The sequence below is a fragment of the Colias croceus genome, chromosome 29 (genome assembly GCF_905220415.1).
Source record: "Colias croceus chromosome 29, ilColCroc2.1".
NCBI classification, from domain to species: Eukaryota; Metazoa; Arthropoda; class Insecta; order Lepidoptera; family Pieridae; genus Colias; species Colias croceus.
The window spans coordinates 2130975-2155082 of NC_059565.1; the positions used below are offsets into that span (position 1 = coordinate 2130975).

The 24108-nt window shown below is 34.8% G+C and overlaps 1 protein-coding gene across 2 annotated transcripts in view; it reads left to right on the forward strand.

The window, feature by feature from the left end:
* Window positions 1-24108, forward strand: part of LOC123704372 (scavenger receptor class B member 1) — a 97986-nt gene that overhangs the window by 46432 nt on the left and 27446 nt on the right. For both annotated transcript variants that reach the window (XM_045652731.1, XM_045652730.1), the window contains one exon: window positions 3974-4135. In XM_045652731.1, coding sequence (XP_045508687.1) covers window positions 4000-4135 — 136 coding nt within the window. In that variant the 5' untranslated portion in view covers window positions 3974-3999. The remainder of the gene's footprint in view (window positions 1-3973; window positions 4136-24108) is intronic.

Below are 24108 nucleotides of genomic sequence, written 5' to 3' on the forward strand. Positions count from 1 at the left end.
ATAAGCGCATTCAAACAAACAAACTCTTCAGCTTTATAATATAAGTAATAAGTATATAGATTATCATTTAAAAAGTATCTCATATTACTTTTGAACATTTTAGATCGAACTACTGTGTAGCCCTTCCTATTATGTAGATACCTATTACAATCACTTTTTATATAGATAAAATAGTAAACGACTTAAGAACTTAGAAGTCCTGAATTTTTAGTGCAATCTACCAAATTAGTCTGAAACTATAACCACGCCTTGTCTGTAAAAAAAATCGATTAGTGAAACAGCCCCCATAGCCAAGTGGCTTTCTGTTAGCGTAGCGTTCAATAGAATAGACTACGAATGTATGAGATTGACGTAAGCTGCAGATACGTTTATCTACAGCTTACGTAGAATAGACTACGAATGTATGAGATTGACGTAAGCTGACGTATCTACAGCTTACGTCAATCTCATACATTCGTAGTCTATTCTATTGAACGCTACGCTAACAGAAAGCCACTTGGCTAGGGGGGCAGATGCATAATGAATCTGCGTCATACCCCACAAGGGGACATGGGACTTTATCTTACTATTATGCTATTCTACTAAATAACAAATATTATAAATGCGAAAGTTTCTGAAGATATAATATGTTTGTTACTCTTTCACAAAAAAGCTACTGGAACTAATTTACATGAAACTTTACAGTAATATAAGTTACTAGCGGTCCGCCCCGGTTTCGCCCGTGGTACATATTTTGCAATAAAAAGTATGTTCCTATGTTCTTTTTCAGTGTCTAAAGATTGTCTGTGCCAAATTTCATCAAAATCGGTCCAGTAGTTTATGAGCCTATTCGTTACAATCAAACAAACAAAGTTTTCCTCTTTATAATATTATTAGTGTAGAAGTGTTCTGATACATCAGAATAACGAATAAGCTTTAGAAACACTTCATTTTGTATATGAAACCGCGCAACAATTTGAATTATATTTTAAAGTCGGTTAAAAGTCAATGACACTTGCAAATTATTGCCGTTTCCGTAATATTCCACTGTCATAATATAATATATTTGTATCGATATTTTGACCTCCACGTTGCGTCAACAAGGACCAATGTACCCTGAATTATATTATTTTTTTACTAACGTTATCGTCTGAGTTTGAGTTTGACGTTATAAGTATCTATGATCTATACTATAAAATATTATAAAACTGAATAATTTGTTTGTTTGAACGCTTCTCAGGAACTACTGATCCGATTTGAAAAATTATTTCTATGTTAGATAGAGGAAGGCTATAGGGTATAATATATCATATCATCATGCTAAGGCCAACAGGAGCGGAGCACTGCGGGTAAAACCGCGGGGCACAGCCAGTAATATAATAAACTAGCGGTCCGCCCCGGCTTCGCCCGTGGTACATAGTTACGTTTTCTCTTCTTAAAAACCGTCCTCGTACTTCAAGGAATATAATAAAAAAAGAATTATCGAAATCGGTTCAGCCGTTCTCGAGTTATGCGCTTACCAACACATTTTGCGATTCATTTTCTATACAAATATTATAAAGAGGAAAGGTTTGATTTTTTGTTTGTTTGTTTGTTTGTATGAATTGAATAGGCTCCGAAACTACTTGGCAGATTTGAAAAATTCTTTCACCATTCGAAAGCTACATTATCCACGAGTAACATAGGCTAGGTTTTATCCCTGAAATCCCACGGGAACGGGAACTATGCGGGTTTTTCTTTGAAAACGCGGGCGAAGCCGCGGGCGGAAAGCTAGTTATATAATAAATGTAAAAGTTATATGAATGCTTTCACGAGTAAGCTTTGGATAAAAACCTGTTTTATTTTCTTTACAGTATATTTATTTTAATGCCAAATGTAAAATCTTTGTAAAACAATTGAAAATTTAAATCTGATCCTAGATTGTAAATCTTCTTATATATAAAAATGAATCGCAAAATGTGTTGGTAAGCGCATAACTCGAGAACGGCTGAACCGATTTCGATAAATCTTTTTTTATTATATTCCTTGAAGTACGAGGATTGTTCTTATGTAGAGAAAACGTAAACATGTACCACGGGTGAAGCCGGGGCGGACCGCTAGTAAAAGATAAAAGTTATAGCTCTTTTTTGATATATATTCAATGTAAAACATTGGATTTATGAAATTTAATTTAAAAGTTCATTGTGTATTCAACAAAATAACGTCATAATATTATGTCCCTAATCATCTTTTTCTTGATATTTTTGTTCTAAAATTCCACCAAGAATCGAATCCAAGTCGTCGATCATAACCTGCTAACCACTTTACTAGACTTAGAGGTTGTCCTACTAATACCATTTTAAACTAAACTATTATATAATATTATGTAAGGTCTGGCCTTGTGCAGATAAAATCTGATTATATGAATAAATTAATAGATATTTGGTACACATTTTATTTTGAAATATATATGTTTACTTAACGGTAATTAACTGCGGTTTAAGGCCGTTTTCAATGCCCGAAGTCGCGTAGTAATATTTTGATTGTGAGCATGTATGTAGGTATGTTTCGTCAGCTAGCGCGCAAGAGCAACTTTTGTCTCCGCAACTATGTTGTCTCTCCCAATTCTATGGGCTACTAAGAAAGTGCGCACACGTAGCGACGCAACTCCCCATAGACACACCATAGAGTTGATTGGGAGAGACAAAATAGTTGCGGTGACAAAAGTTGCTCTTGCGCGCTGGCTCATATGGTTGAACAGAATTTAATAAATTTTACTGCATTGTGAAACTGAAATTTGAAATTGGTGTAATAATATCATCGTTGAAAACAAGTTTTTATTTAATTTTTGGAAAACTTTAAAAGTACCTAGTTAGTTATGCATCGGATTTTGATAAGATGGAGTTGTTGTGGAGAAAAGTTTTAGTACATAGTAAGGTACATAATATTATATCATTTGTTAAGTTTTCTACAAAGAAAGCTAGGAGATACTATAATATATTAGATTTCCTACCGCTACTTCACCCGCGTTTTCAAAGAAAAATCCGCAAAGTTCCCGTTCCTGTGGGATTTCCGGGATAAAAGTAGCCTGTCTTATTATGGCACTTCAGCTTTCCACATACCATATTTCATCGCAATCGGCTCAGTAGTATTTGCCTGAAAGAGTAACAAACATTCATCCTCACAAACTTTCGCATTTATAATATTAGTAGGATAATCAAGTGCCCTTTTTTAACTTAAATTAAAATGCTGGTCAATTTCACGTAAATAAAAATCGCATACGCTGTTATTAATAAATTTAAAACGACCTTTGTTCACAACCACAATAAAATTATAAATGTGTTTATGCAACATCAATTGCTGAGTAATTATTTTAATGGAATCGTGGACTACAATGTGACATTCTATGATACAGTGATTTAAAGTTTATAACTGTGGAGGTAGTGGATTCGATTTCATTTGGAATCAAAACTATGTTTGTTTGTTAATCCTTCACACAAATTGACACATAGAGTGTAACTTGGATTAACACATTGGAGGTAGTGGATTCGATTTCATTTGGAAACAAAACTACTTTTGTTTGTTAATCCTTCACACATATATAGGGTAACTTGGATTAACACATAGGATAGTTTTTATCCCGAAAATCCCACGGGAACGGGAATTATGCGCGTTTTCCTTTGACAACGCGGGCGAAAAGCTGTCTGATAAGCAGTGTCCCATAAATTTTATTTCTTGCTCTTTCATCCTTCGTCTTCTTAACCTCAATCCAATCTATACTAATATTATAAAGCTGAAGAGTTTGTTTGTTTGTTTGAACGCGCTAATCTCGGGAACTACTGATCCAATTTGAAAAATTCTTTCGGTAGATAGCCCATTTATCGAGGAAGGTTATAGACTTTATATCATTAGGCTACGATCAACAGGAGTGGAGCCACGCGGGTGAAACCGCGCGGAGCAGCTAGTGTTAAAATAAACATGTACATAATAAATAATGATTTATTCATTATTCCAGGTCCCGAATGTGCATCTGCCGAAAGTATGGGGCACAAGCAATACAGAGCGGTGGGGCAAAGTGCCCGCAACCGTCTATTCGGTTTGAACCCACGGATATCCGGTGACGAGAAGACTGTGCCACTGAGCATGCTTATATCGCAACAGGGCAAGTTGAATCATGGTGAGTTTATTTTTTACAGTATGGGGCACAAGCAATACGGAGCGGTGGGGCAAAGTGCCTGCAACCGTCTATTTTATTTCATTTGTCATTTATTTAGGTAACAATAAGTTTGAATCTCCGTTATAATTATATAAACTGTATCTGAAAGATGGATTCGATATAAATTAACTTAAATTGGTTATATCTGCATTTATATTGATGACAATCGTGCTTCATAATTTTAACTCCATTTTGCCGATTAATATGTTTCTTCAATTACATTGAAACTTTATATTATGAAATTGTAGACCAGTTTGCGATAATATATCTATTACAATTTCGATCTGCTCGATTAAAAAAAAAACAAAAATATAACTTAAATTAGGCTAGGAAGCATTATGATAAAAATATTGCAAATCAATTAAGCATTAGAAAAAAAATATTTATACATTTAAAAAAATCAACTAGGTACATTAAGAGTATCAGAATATTAATGTAGGTATTTATAGAAAATTATGCGGTCGTGGTGGAATATTACAAAATTACTAGTTAGAAAACAAACAAACCACAAATTTCTACGAAATCTTACCCCATATTAAAAACAATACAGCCAGCCAGAAGTTACTTTATGGAAAAACACCTGACCAAATACGTCATATATTTTCAACAGGAATCAACCCTATATAATTAACCAAGTCACTGGAAAAACCTCATTAACCAGCAACGTTACCAAGGGACTTACCATGATGTCTTATAGCAGTTTTATATCCAGTGCGGAAAAATGACAGAGCTATACAGGTCGTCTAGCGCCATCTCTTTCCTACCGGAAAAAAATGTCTCGGTCTGGCAGGATACAGAAGGCTTATCACCTATGACCTAGGTACTTGTCCCGAAAGAAAATCGATCAGTGAAACAGATCTACCTCTATACTAATATTATACAGCTGAAGAGTTTGTTTGTTTGAACGCGCTAATCTCGGGAACTACTGTCCGATTTGAAAAATTAGCCCGGTGTTAGATAGCCCATTTATCGAGAAAGGCTATACATCTCACTAAGACCAACAGCAGCGGAGCACTGCGGGTAAAACCGCGGAGCAAAGCCAGTGTAAGCATAATGCCTCTGCCATATACCCCATTAGGGGACACGGGACTTCACTTTTACTTATAATACGTGGTAAAACCTATGCGTCAGAATTTTTATCAGGAAGTAATCTACCCCAACAAAGAAATAATATCTAGAAATCTAAGTCGCCTTGTGGAAAAAACCTAACTTGAAGATGCGTCAGTAAATGTCATTGATACAAACCGGAACTGCGACCTCATTCTAATTGGTTCGTTAATTAATCCAATGTTGCCATACTTGTGCGCGCAAAAATATTATAGTCTAGTTATCCGCCAGCGGCTTCGCCCGCGTTTTCAAAGAAAATTCCGTATAGTTCCCGTTCCCGTGGGATTTCCAGGATAAAACCTATCCTATGTGTTAATCCAAGTTAGCCTCTATATGTGTGCTTAATTTTATTGTAATCGGTTCAGTAGTATTTGCGTGAAAGAGTAACAAAAATACACATCCTCACAAACTTTCGCATTTATAATATTAGTAGGATAGGACCACATAGGACTAGCTATGCAAAATCATATGTTATATATAGTTCATGTGTTTTATTCATTTCTACATCCCTCCTATCCTATCCTACCCCTACTAATATTATAAATGCGAAAGTTTGTGAGGATGGATGTATGTTTGTTACTCTTTCACGCAAATACTACAGAACCGATTACAATTAAATTTAGCACACATATAGAGGATAGGCAATACACATAGGATAGGCAATATCCCGGAAATCCCTTTAAAAATCAAAAAAATGTAATAAATTGCTTTGATAAGAAGCCTTCTGATCTATCGATGAGCTTAATTTTATCGATAAACACCGTGTTTAAGAGCATAGCAAACGGCAATTCTCACAATCACAAACTTTGTCCTTAAGAGTAGAATACTGTAATTTTCTTACAAGAAAACTACAGAACATTATATCATTCTTCCTTAGATCAAAAGTAGGTTAAATTGTATGATTAACAAGTGTTTCCGAGGCCCTTGAGTGGACCTTCGTCGTTGAAAGTGGTCTGGCGACATTTTTTCATAATATACACTTATTTTAGTGATGTGCGTAACATGTCGATGTTTTTAAAAATATCGATTCGTTGGGACGAGCTGTTTTGTAATGTTGAATGCAATTTTTAAGAGTTTTTGGTTCATTAGTTAACAAGTTTTTAAATTAACTAAAAAGTTGTTTATGTTGTTTTTTCGATCAATTTACTATTCAAATAGTATGCTATTCACATCTCATTTATTAATGTGACTTATTTATATGAGTATAACTGTAATAAGATAAGATAATATAAAAAATATGTAAAAGAAATTTCAATAATGTTATCTAAATAAAATTATTAAGTGTTGATAGTCTTGTGTCAATAATTAACATATTAATCTATAAATAGTTATTCGAAAGGCTTGTAAATCTAACTATAAGATATGTGGAAATTTAATACTTTTGTAACTGCCATGTTTACTAAAACTAGTTATTGACTCATAGTTTTACACCACATCTATAGGTACGTATATACATGGAAATTGGAATCGGTTTTATTTAAACTGCTGATATTTATAAAATTAACTAGTTTTCCGCCTGCGGCTTCGCCCTCATTTGCAAAGGAAAACCCGCATAGTTCCCGTTCCCGCGATTTCCGGGATAAAAACTATCCTATGTGTTAATCCAAGTTACCCTCTATATGTGTGCTAAATTTCATTGTAATCGGTTCAGTAGTTTTTACGTGAAAGAGTAACAAACATCCATACATCCATACATTCATACAAACTTTCGCATTTATAATATTAGTAGGATATTTTAAGCATTCTTTCTTTTCTTTCATAATTTACAAGTTATTAGCACAAGTTTAACAAACATAATTTTTGTTGTTGTATCTTTATACTGTACTAGCTATACCCCACGGTTTTTCCACATTTTATCCTCCTCGATAAATGGACTATCTAACTTGAAAATAATTTAAAATCGGATCCGTGATTCCTGAGTTCTTGCCGATTCTTCTTCCTTTATGGAGTTTCTTGCCGATTCTTCTCCATAGATACTGCTTTCCGAATCGGTGGTAAATGTTAAAAATACTTACCTATGTAATGACGATTCGAAAGTGCTACTAAATAGTAGTCTAATTGAATAAATGAATGTTTGAGTTTGAGTTTGAGTTTGAGTTTGAGTTTGAGTTTGAGATAAGCGCGATCAAGGAAGCAAACTCTTCAACTTTAAAATGTTAGTATATATTTTATTTAGAAAACGTAACGTACCTGTACCTATAAACTAAGCTTAAACAAACATTTTAACGGTCATTCACACTACGCCATCTAGTAAAAAATAATCTAGACTTACAGTAAGCCTAGATTAGTAAATAGACAACTAATATTATGTACTTAAAGCTTGGCAAAAAAGTCGCAGAGTTGAATTATCTCTATTTTTTGTATGCCTTTTTTTGCTAAACTACATTAATGCTTATACAATTTTGATCAGTCAGTGATCTGATAGACCACAACCAGACACTATAAAAACATAATTTTATGCTTTTAGACTGACAAATGTTATATAAATAACTAGCTTACCGCCCGCGGCTTCGCCCGCTTTATCTAAAACCTAAAACATTATATTATACTAAAACCTTCCTCTTGAATAACTCTTTCTATTAAAAATAACCGCATCAAAATGCGAAGTTTTTCGATTTCATTTTGATATTATAGAGTAATAAGTAATAACTAACCTAATACTTTCTACTTACACGTGAAATTTTGCCAGGATTAAAAGTTGTGTTATAATGTTTGTTATTCACGCTAGAACTGCTGAAGGAATTTTAATGATACTTGGCAGTGCTGTAGCTTAAAATATATCAAAATAACATGTACACTACTCATATAAATACATACTTTTAATAATTTTACAGCTAGTAAAAAATTAAATTAATATCTAAACAGTTTTTAAACTATCATTCCCGCGAAACGCATAAATGAACAATAAACAAAACATCCGTATTACGATAGAACTGGTCAGTGAAGCAGTAAATAATATTTGTTTTTAATTCAAGGCGAGATTTACGAGGTGTATCGTGTTGTTTTGTGCATAAATCATTTGTTTTTATTCATTTTACTTCGCGGTTAATGCGTAGAACCGAATCGTCCTAGGTTCGAATCAAGGGAAGCAAAATACAGCGTCTATTTGACAATAAAAGTTTATCACATACCTACGTCTTGACTTTAGAACAAAATCATTATTTATAAGTATATATGTAAAATGAATATGCCCCAACTCTGTCCCTTGACTTATAAATCAACACGGGACTAAAATAAAAAAAATGTTTAAAATTTTCATCAAAAAGGTAGTATTTCCTGTATACAGTCATAAAATTATATTACTAGGTAATAGAATGCATTTAAAAATACAATCTCTGCAATCATCTCATATTTTGAATTAATACTATAGCATTCGACACCACACACATTCCCGCAAAACCTAGGCCCATCGTATATTCTATCCTGCGTCAAATGCGCCGACGTAACGCTGAATCTCGTCTTCAGTAACCTAAGCTAGTTATATACAACATTGCAACACAAAGCAGGCCAACAATAATTCGTATTGCATTTATAATTTGAAAGTAGCAATTACAAAATAGCAGTTAACTTAAAACCTTTCTGATTTCATTATGATAAGCATTTGATTAACAATCTACAAGTAGGTTTGCTCTATAAATGTTCACAATGAATTATGTTCTATAGAATAGAACGAAAATAGAACGGTTTATAAAAAAAAAAATGATTAGGTAAGTATTAAGAAGTAACAGTTCAATGTACCTAATATTCATATATAAATTACTATGTTAAAATAAAAATGTATCGAAGCCAATTCATCACATTTTTTTCTTTTTAACTGCAATGCTAAATTAATTTCATTATCTTAAAAAAAAAACTTTCTTTCAACTTATCAGATCCAATTTATCGATATTCTTGAAATTAATCGATACATTCCCATCCCTACTGACTCATCCCAATACAGGATGACATTGACATGTCAGGCACGACCCTAGCAAAATTATCGATGGTAGCCCGTTATCGATATCATACCATATTCGATTATCGACAAAAAAAGATAATAACCATGCCTATTTGTCAGCTACACTGTGATTAAAATCTTATTATATACGTATTATGTTTTTATTCGGTTAGTGGTGAAATTATATTTTCATTCTTGTGTATTAAAAATGATTTATAGGTATTTAATACGTGATTAATATTAATAGGTATAATAAATACCTATACATATATTCTTAAGACATTTAACCCTACAGTAGTCGCGTATCTAAAAGTGGCGTATGAGTTCGCGTGGTCTACAAGGGTATACCATTTTTAAAACGAGAAAAAGTATACAAATAAATTAAAAAGTCTGTTAAAAATTCACTATGGCCATTTTACTCATTAGGTTAAGTAATTTTGTTTGATATCTGCAATAGTTACGGAATAATCGCTTGTGCACACTTAACGATTACACCCTGTATACTTCTATACTAATATTGTAAAGAGGAAAGGTTTGTATGCATGTACGTATGTATGGTTTTACACGCATAAACTACTAAACCGACTACAATGAAATTTAGCACACATATACATAGGGTAACTTGGATTAACACATAGGATAGGTTTTATCCCGGAAATCCCCCGGAACTATGCGGGTTTCCTTTAAAAACGCGAGTGAAGCCGCGGGCGGAAAGCTATAAACAAATAACCTTGAAAATATACATATTGATATGTAATATCAATAACTTTCATTTCCTCTGATACTGTTAACGGAAGATGTATGACCGATATCGAATCTCTGACCTTACAATCAGTGGTCATGAACTTGCGAAACACTATAGTATTGTTACAGATAATATTCACACACCAACAAAGTCTAGGGATATTTTGTATTGTGCAAATATCTAAAAAACAATGAAAAATTTTGTGATATTGTAAATCGAAGAATTATAGCTCATTTTAAGGTCTTTAATACATAATAAAAACATATAAAGTTGAATAGTATGTTTGTTTGAACGCGTTAATCTCAGAACGATCCGATTTGAAAATTTCTTTCGGTGTTAGATGGAGTATTTTTCGAGGTAGACTATCTTTACGCTAAGACCAAATGGAGCAGAGCAATGCGGGTAAAACCGCGGGGCACAACTAGTTTTATTTATTAAAAGAAAATAACTATCAAACCTACCTTCGTATCAAAACAATGACATCACTAAACTCGATAGGTTTGTCAAAGCGAAACGATGTGACAAATATCTATACAAAATAACAAGTTCTCTGGAAATACCATGTTATTTATATAAATATTATAAATAGAAAACATATTTTACGTATTACTACATAATAATATTATAAAGTATTTGACGTCATTGAAAACCCAGTGGCCAATTCGAAAACCAATATGTAGTTACTTATTACATATATATAAGATACAGGCTTTCCGACCGCGGCTTCACACGCTTTGTCTAAACCAAATCTATACTAATATTATAAAGCTGAAGAGTTTGTTTGTTTGTTTGAACGCGATAATCTCGGGAACTACTGGTCCGATTTGAAAAATTCTTTCAGTGTTAGATAGCTCATTTATCGAGGAATTATAGGCTATATAGATCATCACGCTACGACCAACAGTAGTGGAGATACGAGGGTGAAACCGCGCGGAGCAGCTAGTAAATGGGATAGTAAAACCTTCCTCAAGAACCATTCTATCTATTAAAAAAACCGCATCAAAATCCGTTGCGTAGTTTAAAATATTTAAGCATACATAGGAACATAGGGACAGAGAAAGCGACTTTGTTTTACTCTGTAGTGATAAGAGAAGCGTAACCCAAAATATCTATTATAATTCATAATTAAATAAGTAATTTTAACACATAACTTATTCTACAGTTATTTTAAAATTAAAAACACCAATACCATAACACCATAACATACGTATACGAAATAGTTTTTTGCTAATTATGATTTATAGCCAAAAATTATATGGCAGCGAATAATAAATTATTAGAATGATTTTTCAATATTTTTTTCCTGTCATAAGAAACTAGTATTTTTTTCCGCATTTGAAGGGCTTTATTAAATAACTTCGAGTAGCTTCGAATATGCAAATTTTGGTATTTGTTTTGAGCCCAAAAAAAACAATACGCAGGACTTCAAACTTAATCATAACTTTGACGTGAAACTTCTTTAGGCGCGTTGAGAGTAAAATTTCAAGATCGCGTCATGGCAATACCGACACGTCATGGAGTAAGGCGACGATTTTGGTATCTTTGAATCTTCAAAGAAGTTTCACTTTTGACACTTGTACTCGGCACACGCTATTTTTTTGTATAAGTAGATATAGTAAGTTGGCTCAAGTAAATCTATGTTCGTAGCTTTCTACGAACACCATTTGGAAAGATAAACAATATTTTCCGTCTATTACAAACATACAAAATCAAATCAGTTATGCAAATAACAACACAATTTTATAGAAAATACGTCATAATTTCGAATGACAGTACTTATATTTCCAAATCGTTCAGTCCTTGCTTATCTAAGAGTCCTTGACAAAGTTAACATCCGCAAATTGTAAGCGAACCCGCGACCTCTCAGCTTTTGTGCCAAGGGGATTTAATAATAGCCTAGTTTCTAATTTTTATCTTTTTTTTTTATAGAATTGTTCCGTTGTTTTGTATATACTGCTTTTAATCTAGCTAATATGCAAATTATCTATACTTAATACTTAATACAATAATATTATAAAGCTGAAGATTTTGTTTGTTTGTTTGAACGCGCTAATCTCAGGAACTAGTATCTTATTTGAAAAATTATTTCGGTGTTAAATAGCCCATTTATCGAGGAAGGAGGCTATATATTAGACTAATAGGAGCGGAGCAATGCGGGTGAAACAGCGGAGCGCAGCCGAAGAGTTTGTTTTTTTGAACGCGCTAATCTCAGGAACTACTGGTCCGATTTTAGAGTTAAATAGCCCATATCGAGGAAGGCTATATATCATCACGGTACGACCAACAGGAGCGGAGTCATCCAAATTCATCCATAATTTTTTTCGTGAATGAACAACAACCTCACAAACTTTCGCATTTATATTAGAAGGATGTGCACACAGCTGGCTAGTACAAGTACTATAATAATGGAATATATAATAACTAACTATTCTATCTCTCAAGTTGGATCGAACTGCACATGGTGTGCGAATTTTATTATAATCGGTTAAGTAGTTTAGGAGTCCATTGAGAACAAACATTGTGACACGAGAATTATATATAGGTATTAAGATAATTGGAAAAAATGCAATATCTATTAATTTTATTATAACTGGTTTGAAGCGTAACCGGGTGACATAGATAACTTGATAGCATCCTAAATTATGAAACATTATGTAATACGTTCACTTTTTAATAACTAGGTACATATTATGAGTTTACTCATAATTAGATTAGAGCGTTATGTATGGATGGTTGGATGTTTGTATGATTGTTACTCGATTACTTCATACCAAACGAACTGATTTTTATAAACTTTGCAGTTTTGTAGCTTACGTACCAGAAATTATATTGACAAAAAAAATTTAACCGCTTTCAAAAATTCTCAGAATGCAAAATTTCACTGCACGGAGCAAAAAATCATCAAATTGGGTTCACTCAGTCGAAAACCAAAAAAAAAAAATACAGGCAAATTCATCTACTTATTTGAAGTGGGTTGAAAGTTTAAATTAATACCTATAACATAAAGCGAAGCGAACATTTTTAAATAACAATAAATAATCAACAAAAACTCTAAAACAAAACGCTATTGACTATACCATATAAAATTATTGCGGTCAAGATCTATTAGAATTTAGACATTTAGTAATCTATGCTAGTAGTTCATTAATACCTACTAATATTATGATAGATTAAGATTGATTAATTTAACGATCTCCAAAATCTTATTTTATAGGTAGATAGAACGCTTTTTGGATGGGTAAAACCAAGAAGGTAAAACCAAAAAATAGAGTGTGTGTAGGCGTCATTGACATATCCATGTTAAGTGTTGTTGCAAAATGAAAAAAATATAAATCAATACATTATCGAACTAGTTTGTCTGTCTGTCTATTCTTACACGTAAATCGCTGAACTAATTTAAGTATATTTTAATACGATGATAGATATTGCCTTAAAGAAAGGGGAATGACGTTGAGAAAGATTAAAAAAATTTACTATTATTAATTTAGATTATTTATTTAAACCCATGTTAAAATCTGGTTTTCAGCAGCTACTGAGTCACATATTTTTCAACCGACTTAAAAAAATGAGAAATTCTCAATTCGACTTTTTAGGGGACTTTTGGGGACCTTTGAACTTTTGTCAGGTTGACCTGATTTTGATGATGCTTTTTTTATTTCAATGCCATCTAATAATAATAAAATTATTTATTGACATAATTACACAGGTCAAAATAATGAAACTTTTGGCTCCCGAACTAGTTTTAAACTGTGTCTCAGGAGCCAGAGGCTTCTCCCAATATTGATCATAATATTATGTCTATAAACTAAACTAAAAGCTCTAAAATAACAAAATTAATGAACAAGTAAGTTAAATTATAACGTAAGCGCATTTGTGTATCTAGATGAATGTGAGTGAGTGTGTGTGTGTGTGTGTCTGGGTGTGTGTGAGTGGTTGTCATATTTAAATTTTGCAAAGTTCTGAACATTTGAAGGCGTTTTAGTTCATAAGAATTAACAGACGACGGTTGTATGTGTCAACTATTATCATAATTTTTTTTTGTGAATAGAGAAGCGCTTGACCACAATCTCGCCTGATGTTAAGATGAGATGTGGTCTAAGATGATACGCGCTCTATGATCAATAGTAAAAAAAATTAGAGAGCAGACGATAACATGAGTCAACAATAATCATATTATTTTGATTCAATAGTATGGGGTTCTTTCTTTTGAAAGTCATTGCTTGGCCATGAACGTGACGCCTGGAGGCGAGCCAAGTTATGAATCGATACACCATAGTCCATAACGGTTTTGCCTCCTCATTCCAAAGTTGTGTATCATTATAATACTCTGGCTTTGCTTGTATTTGAGTAGGATATGAATTTTTAAGGCCCGTTATTTTAAAACCTTAATTGTTACATTAAAATTAATTAATTTTGACTAATTTTCATGAATTACAAATTCATACTATAATTCTAAATAATATATAATATTATGTATATTTTGGTAAAAGTATTGAAAAATCGGTCTTTATATTTTTTAAGTTTAATCGTAAGAAACAATTTAAATTTTAAATAATCAAATATTTTGTATTAAATAATAATTCTAAACAATAAAAAGTTTAAATAGATATTTATAGTAATAATTTTGAAACACACAATATAAACCTATATTAGGATCCAATAAGTATAACCCTTAGCTCAACATTACAGTGTTGAATGTAGATTAATTATTTTTTATCTATCCATACTAATATTATAAATGCGAAAGTAACTCTGTCTGTCTGTCTGTTACTCAATCACGTCTAAACTACTGAACCAATTTGCATGAAATTTGGTATAGAGATATTTTGATATCCGAGAAAGGACATAGGCTACTTTTTACGACGGGACATAGGATAGATTTTATTCCGGAAATCCCACGGGAACGGGAACTATGCGGGTTTTTCTTTGACTGCGCGGGCGAAGCTGCGGGTGGAAAGCTAGTAATATATAAATTAAAATGCAATAAGTACGGAACCCAGCCCGTGTCCCAGCAGTGGGAACGTATATGGGCTGATGATGAAGTACGGAACCCTTCGACTCAACATTACAATGTTGAATTGAGATTAATTATTTTTTGCCTATACCCAATAAATAAAATTAACATAGAAACGTAAGGTCGCATTGAATTAATAAGTCAATCCAATAGCTTTGCGGATGCAAAAAGCTTTTTATATGTCACCGTAAAAGTGTAAACACCGTCAGGTTTTTTTTTTTTTTTTTTTTTTTTTTTTTTTATGGCACCCGTCATCACAGGGTGTTCGCGCCACCTGTGGATTATAGTCCAGAGACTTTTCTTGCCTTTTTTTTTTTTTTTTTTTTTTTTCAATTTTTAGAAATATTAACATACTGGTTACTCACATAATATAAATATAAATAAGGTACTATTAAAATTAGAAGAGCTTAAATTAAATTACAATATTTGTTGTTTCCCTAAGATGAATAAATAAAATAAAATAAAATAAATATAAAATAAAGACAAAATTATTTAGTACAAATTCAATAAAAACACGGCACAAAACACTCAACTTAATCCTATATCACAGTTAAACTAATATCACACACTACTTATTTCTTTGGTTAACTACGACTACAATATGCTTACAATATTGCAAGAACGCATCCCTACACTTGTCCCCCAGGGCGGAAGGCAGATTCTCACCCGTCATCGCCATGCCCAATTTTTGCTCAATAGCATATCTATTGCTTGCAAAAATTGGGCACTCGAGTAACAGGTGAGGAACCGTCTCCTCTACTCCGGGCTGACATAGACATGACGGATTCTCCTTCAGCTTGAATCTGTTCAAATAGAAGGCGAATCCACCATGACCAGTCAGTACTTGTGTGGTGTGGTGTGTGATGTCTAATTTCCCGACTACCTTGTATGCAGCAGCAGCGCTTGGGAAAAAGAGCTTCGTGACTCCGGCCGTTCCTCCTACGTCGTATCTCCTATCCCATTCGCTGATCGTATCTTGTCTCAAGATACGCTTGACGAATGAAACAGGACACAGATCGTAATCCGGTTTCCTCCTCAACCCCAGAGCGGCCCCCTTGGCTAACTCGTCTGCCCGTTCGTTCCCCTTCAGCCCTGCGTGCGCCTTAATCCAAAACAGGGAGACCTTCCGCCTCTGCAATGCAGCTTTTCGGAGGGCCGCCCGCGTTTGCACGGCCAGAGGATGAGGGGAACTCAGGGTGACCGCCTGGAGCGCCGATCTGGAGTCGCTGAGGACACCAACCTTTGTCGCTCCGCTCTTGCAGGCTATATCTACTGCTCTTTTGAGCGCTAGGAGCTCAGCCTGATAAACGGTACAATACGGTGGCAACGCAAGCTTGATGGCCTTTGTCTCGGACTCACCTTTCCATACGGAAAGGGCGGCTCCGACTCGACCCTCAATTTTGCTGCCATCCGTATAGATCCTATGGACGTGGCTGTCAACCACGTCGGCATAGGTATCCTCATCTACTAAGCCAAACCCCAGCTCTACCTGCTCTGCCGGATGTGGATCCTCAATCGCAAGAGCCATTCGTTCCACCTCCCTGTCCCTCAACACCGCCGGGTGCGACACACCCCTCTTGATCTCATAAAGCCTCGAAGATTCGAGTATTCTGAGATCAAGTGGGAGTATCCCAGCCAACAGCATCGCAGAGTTCAGAGAGACAGTTCGATATGCTCTGCAGATCTTCTGGGCAAAACCCCGTTGAACGGTGTTAAGCCTCTTTCGTACCCCCATCCTTTCCGCTGTGGGTGCCCACGCTGCTGATGCATACAATATAGTTGGTTCTATAACTGCGATATATATAGTCTTAACTACCTGGGGGTTAAGCCCCCAACCTACTCTCGCTGCTCTCGCTAACAGCTTATAGCGGGCGATTGCCTTCTTGCAAACGCTCCCGACATGGTCGTTGAATGTCAGGCCGCCATCAATAATAAGGCCCAGTATCTTAATATTATCGAAATATTGGATGTCCACACTCCCCATTGTAAGTCGTGGCTTGTCAAATTTTAGTTTTCGTGTCGAGAGCAGGGCACATGTCTTGTGTGGCGCGAATTTCAGTTTGTTTCTGACACCCCATTCGTCAATTTTTCTCAGTGTGCGATTTGCCTTGATCTCTATTTCTAAAGCCGTATCTCCATCAAACACTAACACAATGTCATCGGCAAACGCCTGACAGAACACTTCCATCTCCTCTAACATCCATAGCAGGGGATCCAACAAGAGGTCCCACAGGAGCGGTCCACCTATGGATCCCTGTACGCACCCCTTATTGGTCTCCCTACTCACTTCCACACCTGCATACCTTACATTCACTCCCCTTTCACTCAGGTAGCTGCTGATCACCCGCCTCATGTTCACCGGACACCCAACTTCGGCCAACCGCACCTTTATGGCTGGCCACCAGGCGCTGTCGAAAGCTCCCTCTATGTCCAGCGAAACCACAACAGAAATCTTCTTCTCCTCCCTCTTATTTCTGATGTGGTTCACTAGTCTATAGAGGGCGTCCTCAGTACTCCTCTGTGGCATGAAACCATACTGGTGGGGGCTTATTTTGGGCAGCAGGTAGAACCTGAGTCGGGCGACCAACATCTTTTCGAAGATTTTGCCGAGAACAGGTAAGAGACCGATCGGTCGATAGGCTTTCGGTACCCGGTATGATTCCCTGCCCGGCTTTCTCAGGACCACCACAGTCGCCCACTTCCACTGTTTGGGGAAGTAGGCGACAGTGAGGCACCTGTTCAACAGCGCAAGGAACCACTCCGGGTTACAATCTACAGCGTGCTGGCAGATGTCGGCCGTGAGACCGTCCGCCCCGGGGGCCTTCTTGGGATTGAAGGACCTAACGGCTCCCTTCAACTCCTCCATGATGAAAGGAGGATCGTCCGGACCCATCGGCGGTTCGATGTCCAAGGACTCCGCCCGCCGGCGCGTCAGACGATGTTCCTCACTTTCACCACTCTCCAAGTCCACGGGGTAGAAAGTCTCCGCCAACAGTTCTGCAGAGTTTCGGGCGTCGAGGGTTTCACCGCCCTTCGTAAGGGGCAGATCCTCCTCTCTCCTACCGGCTCTGTTCAGCACCCTGTAGATGCCCTCCCAGACCCCCTCTCTATCCTGTTTCCGGCAAAACTCCTTCCAGCTCTCACATTGCGCATCTTTCACAGTCTTTTCATACTTCTCCTTACAACACCGTCAGGTTACAATCTGTCGAAAAGTTGTGATCTGTAACATACTGCTTATAATTTAATATAAGGCAACATCAACTCTACCTGCACCGTGGACGTTAGGAAAATAATTATTTTAAGTAGTAAAAAAACTAAATAACACGTCATATTGAATTTACTGTATTGTCACTGATCCTTGATAAGTGTACAAGGTTTTAATTAAATCTGGCCGTTTAAAGTGCGTCAAAATCGAGTCTAAAGGAGGCGATTACATACAAACATACATGTGTATATAATAAAAGAATGTCAATATAATATATAACTGCTATATATTCGTATTATAATCTAACGAAATATAATGCGATTAGCATGTTGTATCTACAATGTGAAATCTCGCGGGTTAGATTATAATTTAACGGTTTTTACAATCTTACTGCAACACATATTTAATTATTTATTTAATCATTTATTGTACCGCACCATTTAATATTACAATGTACAGTATAATATATATTAATTGTATGGCTGCGAGGTAAAGTACAAAAGGTGACCTTATCGCTTAAAAGCGATTTCTTCCAGGCCACCTAAGGTAGAGGATAGATATATAATACATAATTTATTTATTTATTTGAAAGCCTAGCACGTTTAGCATTTTAACATGGCCTGATAGTGATAAAAATTATCCAATAATAAATACTGAATATCTATAATTAAATTCACGCCTTTTGTAAATAACAGTGAAATTTTAATGTATATTTATGTAATAACTTATATTTTTTGGTTTATAAGTAGTTTATACCCACACAATTTCATTGCACTAAAAAGGAATATTTCTTCACAATTTTGCAACATTTTTCAATAATGTTCCGCTCCTATTGGTCGTAGCGTGATGTTATAAGATACTAGCTTCCCGCGCGGCTTCAACCGCGTTGCTTAAAACTGAATTAATTACATACTAAAACCACACATAATATTATAATACTATACTACTAAAACCTTCCTCAACAATCACGCTATCCATTGGTGAAAACAGATGAAAAATCGGTGTAGTAGTTTTTGAGTGTATGACAATCATAATATTATACAGAAATTTGTTATAGGCTATGTAATTTTACAGGCTTTCTCGATAAACGGAGACAAAATATCCTTCAAGAAAATATACTATTTAGATCTATAATATTTAATTGTTATTAATTAGTATTTTATATTATTACTAGATTTCCGCCCGCGGCTTCGCCCGCGTTTTCAAATAAAAACTCGCATAGTTCCCGTTCCCGTGGGATTTCCGGGATAAAACCTATCCTATGTGTTAATCCAAGTTATACCCTCTATATGTTTGCTTAATTTCATTGTAATCGGTTCAGTAGTATTTGCGTGATAGAGTCTTTGAAAACGCGGGCGAAGCCGTGGGCGGAAAGCTAGTAGGTATATAATACTCGCGTAAAATTCAAGAAAATACTAGATATATTCAGGTTTAAGCTAATAGGCATATTTAAAAACAACTGCTTATAAATTCCATTCTAAATACTAATTAATGCTTAAAAAATAATAACATAAATAATATTATGAATTGTTAATTTTACAAAGATATAAAATCGGATTTATGACACCAATAACATTTAATATTTTCCTTAAAATTATCTTTATTACGTTCTGCTACAAATTTTTTTCATATTTGATTTAAGTTTTTCATTTATACTATAATCCATACTAATATTATAAATGCAAAAGTAACTCTGTCTGTCTGTCTATTACTCAATCACGCCTAAACTACTGAACCAATTTTCATGAAATTTGGTATGGAGATATTTTGATACCCGTGAAAGGAAGTCCTTTCTCGGGTATTAAAATATCTCCATACCAAATTTCATGCAAATTGGTTCAGTAGTTTAGGCGTGATTGAGTAACAGACAGACAGACAGACAGAGTTACTTTCGCATTTATAATATTAGTATGGATTAGTATTAGTATGGAAAGTATGGATATATCATCACGATAAGACCAACAGGAGCGGAGCAATGCGGGTATAACCGCGGGGCACAGCTAGTCTATTATAAAATGGAGTTGTACATCGAATTAAAAACATATAAAACAGTAATATTTACAACAGGTAGCATTTTTATAATATAATAATTGTTAGGAATTAAATTAGGTATGCTTGTTGTAAATCTACTTTATTACGCGCAATTTTCTGAAAAGTCGATTGATGTTTGCTCTTTTATACAAAAACGGCTAAACGAATTGAGATGATGGTAGGACATACATACAGGTTATCTCAAACTTATGGTATCTATCTACATTTTATCCGATGTGTGAAGGAATCGTTGCCTCATTCCATGACGTGACGGTATTGCCATGACGCGACCTTGAAATTTTACTCTCAACGCACCTAAAGAAGTTTCACAGTATTTTTTGAAGTGAATCTTCTTTATCGGGGTTGAAAAAAAAGTTTAGTGTAACATTTTTTGATTACGCGTGACTTTTTTCCGTTACGCGCCATCTTTTTCTTATCCCTACCACGCGTGATTCGACGTATTTCTGTTAAGTTGCATATAGTAAATTATTTTTTGAAAAATAAGGTCATAAAGTTTCACTTCTTACGTGTGTAACTGTGTAGACACTAGACTTGTACACGCACACATTTTTTTATTTGTGTGTCTGTGTTTAAGTATAAGTACTTACACTTAAAACGCGTCAAGTTCACACTAAGTAGTCTGACCAATCAGCTGATGATTGTAACCTTGCTATAACAATGGGCTTCCGCACATAAATTATTTGTTTACTCACCATTTCACAAGCCAATGTACCAAGGAAAAAGTATTAGAAGTTAGTCATGTTTTTATAACGCTTTATTGTATTACAGAGTTTGGTAGTGCTAAATTTGAAACTCATGTAATAATATATTTAGTTCAGAGAGCCTATTATAGCATTAAGGAATATAATATGGAAGATGAAAATCCATGGAGGGTTGTCGCGTAAGAACCACAGGACAGTTATTTGGTATATTATGATATATTATGTAGTTAGTTAGATATAAGTTACATATTACGTAAAATAGACATGATTTTAAAAGAGCAACTATGGAGTTTCTTGCCGGTTCTTCTCCATAGATACTGCTCTCCGAATCTATGGTAAATGTTAAAAATACTTATGTTATGACGATTCGAAAGTGCTACTAAAAGTAGTCTAATTGAATAAATAAATGTTTGAGTTTGAGTTTGAGTTTTGTATGTAACTTATGTTTTGTAGGGCGACGATTTTGGTATCTTTGTATCTTTGTAAAGAAGTTTTACTTCTGACACGTGTGCTCGTCACACACGCTCTCTTTTTTTATAACACGCTTTTATTAGCTTCACTTGTATATTTGTATGTAACCGACTCCTTTAGATTCGATTTTGACCCACTATAAACCGACAGATTTAATGCAAACTTTGTTCACTCATCAAGGACCAGTGACAATACTTACAATCGGAAGGCACCTTTCAAATAAGAAAAGAATTATCAAAATTTGTTCACTCAGTCGAAAGTTGAAGTAAACACACAAAAAACGGTCGACTTGTGAACTTGAGAATATTACTCTATTGTTCACTTATAATAAATTGAAAATTGAGAAAATTTATGTTAATTTAACTTTACCTACCCCTATTAAGATATCCATACTAATATTATAAATGCGAAAGTAACTCTGTCTGTCTGTCCGTCTGTTACTCAATCACGCCTTAACTACTGAACCAATTTGCATGAAATTTGGTATAGAGATATTTTGATACCCGAGAAAGGACATAGGATAGGTTTTATCCCGGAAATCCCACGGGAACGGGAACTATGCGGGTTTTTCTTTGACTGCGCGGGCGATGCCGCGGGTGGAAAGCTAGTTCCCTATATACTAGATATTGGCGGAGTCCCTACTTAGTGGGTGCCATTAATTAAGAGGGAAAGAAGATTTTCCCACCTTTTCCTCTGTCCTTGACTTAAGTAACTTAAGTTCAAGGCTAAGTATAACTTATCGTGTGATTGATGTCTCGCGTGTACTTTCTCTTAGACTTTCTCTGAGAAAGTTTATTATCTTCATAATGTAGAACCGATTAGACGTATCTTAATACTAAATCTGTTCAAAATATTTATTTTATTTATTTACTAGATTTCCGCCCGCGGCATCGCCCGCGTGAAAGAACAACCCGCATAGTTCCCGTTCCCTTAGGATTTCCGGGATAAAAAGTAGCCTATGTGTTATTCTTGGACTTCAGCTACCTACATACCAAATTTCATTATAATCGGTTATAGTTCAGGATACATCGCCCATTTTTGCATGTGACTACTATCAAGCTAATTTATTATTCGGTGTCTCATCAAAATAAAGCTACAAACGGAAAATCAGCTTGTTAGTAGTCACTTGCAAAAATGGGCGATGTATCCTGAACTATTAGGTTCATAATGTTATTATTTTGAATCAGTAAAATTTACTTAGTGACAAAAAACTAAAGAAAAATTTACATAAAATTGTTTATGAGAATTAAAATTCTATTCTCATGGAATGTTATTTTACATTAAATAATATAATAATTTTGTCTAGACATGGTATAATAATAAATACATAATATAATATACAGGGTGTCTACTATTGGTATACTAAGCGCGAAGGTTCGCGCAACCGGCATATACCGCTTCCCTAATGTGAGCATTTTGTCTGTGAAAACATAATCTTAAGCGATAGCACACGTGCTGGTGCTTGTTATGGGTGTACACAAAGAGTTTTAAGAATTCATCTATTAGAAAAAAATGCGTCTGGAATTTTATAAGTATTTTTTACGTACTCAGCGTATGCAAAACTGTAAGCTCCTTTGAGCTATACCAACAGTGGGACACCCTAAGCCATAATATATTTTATTTTATTGCTCATCAAACATAATTTTATTATACACAATGATTAACTTTTAAGCTATTGCATAGCTTCTATCGCGGGCCTTGAGCGCGGGGACCGAATCCAGAAATTCCGTAGCGAAAAAACCTCACGCTCCCCACTCCGACGGGCACGGAGGTGTGGCTTGAAGGCATAGCATGCAATAAATAGCTTTACCGCGGCAGTCCCCGAGTGCCCCACGTATTTTTGTGTGTTTTTTTCTTTTTGTATTTCTATGGAAGAACGGTTTCATTCATAAAACTTTGATATCTAACGCCGTTTAGTAAGCGCTTAACTCGAGAACGGCTGAACCGATTTCGTTAATTCTTTTTTTATAATATTAAAATTAAATATAGCGTTGGGAAAATAATATAATGAATAAATCGCGTTTAAAATCTTTACGTATAATACTCGCGTAAAATCAAATCCTAGTACCTAAATAAAAACGAGCAACTAATTTACAAAATTTACGTACGAAAATTAGAATACTTCGGCTCGTTAGTTTCTAACAATAATAAGATATTTTCTAAGCTAATAGCCCGGTCAATTTAAACCAAAAAATGAGGGTGAAGCTACATAAAGTCCCAACAGGCTGAATTTCTGTGAAGTTTTTGAAAACGTAATTATAAACAATGTCTAAAAGTTCCCCATCATTCCCCTGTAAGGAAAAAAAATTATTCAAGGTCAAAAAAACGAGTTTTTCGCGATTTTCAGCAAAACGGTCAGTCTTATCATAAAGTACCTCAGGCAAAGATTGTAGATTGTATAAGCCAACCAAGACACTACTTAGTCATAAACCCACTCCCGCGATAATCCCTATCCCGTATTTCTGACACGTATGCTACACACGCTCTTGTTTAATTATGTTTGTGCTATGGCTATTATATGTATATTTGGCTTTTAGGAAAAAGAAGCAAGAAAAACTGTTGTTTTTCACGAAAAACCCTTTACAACATTATTTGGGCAGTATTGTTATGTTACAGTTGGTAAACAGATTTAGGTATGTGTGTGTAAATTGTGAATACCCGACTTTGCGTAAAAGAGGATAATATTATTTGATATGTGTATA